General features: G+C 40.6%; 1 protein-coding gene across 1 annotated transcript in view; it reads left to right on the forward strand.

Annotated features, from left to right (window-relative positions):
• Positions 1–1,071, forward strand: part of LOC106881598 (sodium-dependent serotonin transporter) — a 148,703-nt gene that overhangs the window by 133,785 nt on the left and 13,847 nt on the right. The window contains exon 9 of the mRNA XM_052968508.1: positions 227–351. Coding sequence (XP_052824468.1) covers positions 227–351 — 125 coding nt within the window. The remainder of the gene's footprint in view (positions 1–226; positions 352–1,071) is intronic.

The following is a 1,071-nucleotide window of genomic DNA, read 5'->3' on the forward strand; positions in this document are numbered from 1 at the left end:
TATATATATATATATATATATATATATATGTATATATGTATATATATATATATATATATAGTGATGGGCGATGAGTGTTTGTGGTGTAGAGAGACACACATCATATTGTCATGTCTCCGCTGAATAATGTCATTATTGCTGGAGATCATTGTTTATGTGAAACCTTGAAACAGAGAGAATCCCGCAGCATAAATTTCTACATCTATGTATTTGTATTTCGTTTCAGAGACGCCATGGCTACAAGTGTTATTAACTGCTTCACAAGCTTCCTGGCTGGTTTTGTCGTATTCTCCGTGCTTGGTTACATGTCGCACGTTGCGAAAATAAAAATCGATGATATAGCTGTACCCGGTTGGTCCAATACTTTTGTTGTTTCTTTTATTTAAATAGTCTTTGAGTGATGAACAGACAGACAGATAGCTAGATCGTGGCACTCCGTCGGTTTTGACGACGAGGGTTCGAGTTGATCAGAGCAACAGAACAGCCTGCTCGTGAAATTAACGTGCAAGTAGCTGAGAGCTCGACAGACACGTGTACCCTTAACGTAGTGCTTGGGGAGATTCAGCGTGACACAGTGTGACAAGGCTGGCTCTTTGAATTACAGGCACAACAGAAACAGGAAGTAAGAGTGAGAGAAAGTTGTGGTGAAAGAGTAGAGCAGGGTTCACGACCATCTCCTGCCGGAGCCTCGTGGAGCTTTAGGTGTTTTCGCTCGATAAACGCTCACAACGCCCGGTCTGGGAATTGAAACCGCGATCCTATGACCCCGAGTCCGCTGCCCTAACCACTGGGCCATTGCGCTTCCACGATAGATAGATAGACAGACAGACAGACAGACATGTAGATAGATAGATAGATAGATAGATAGATAGATAGATAGATAGATAGATAGATAATGTGTATATGAAGATGTTTATATATAATCTACTATCGCACACAGCAGTAGCTTTCTTCAACCGAATACCCGTTGTTGATTGGTTGAAATTACCCAAATACGACAACTTTAACACGAAATAACTTCTAAAATACGAAATTTTGTCAAAAACGTTCAGAGTAAACCGTGTTCTACGT

The sequence above is a fragment of the Octopus bimaculoides genome, chromosome 6 (assembly GCF_001194135.2).
Source record: "Octopus bimaculoides isolate UCB-OBI-ISO-001 chromosome 6, ASM119413v2, whole genome shotgun sequence".
Taxonomy (NCBI): domain Eukaryota; kingdom Metazoa; phylum Mollusca; class Cephalopoda; order Octopoda; family Octopodidae; genus Octopus; species Octopus bimaculoides.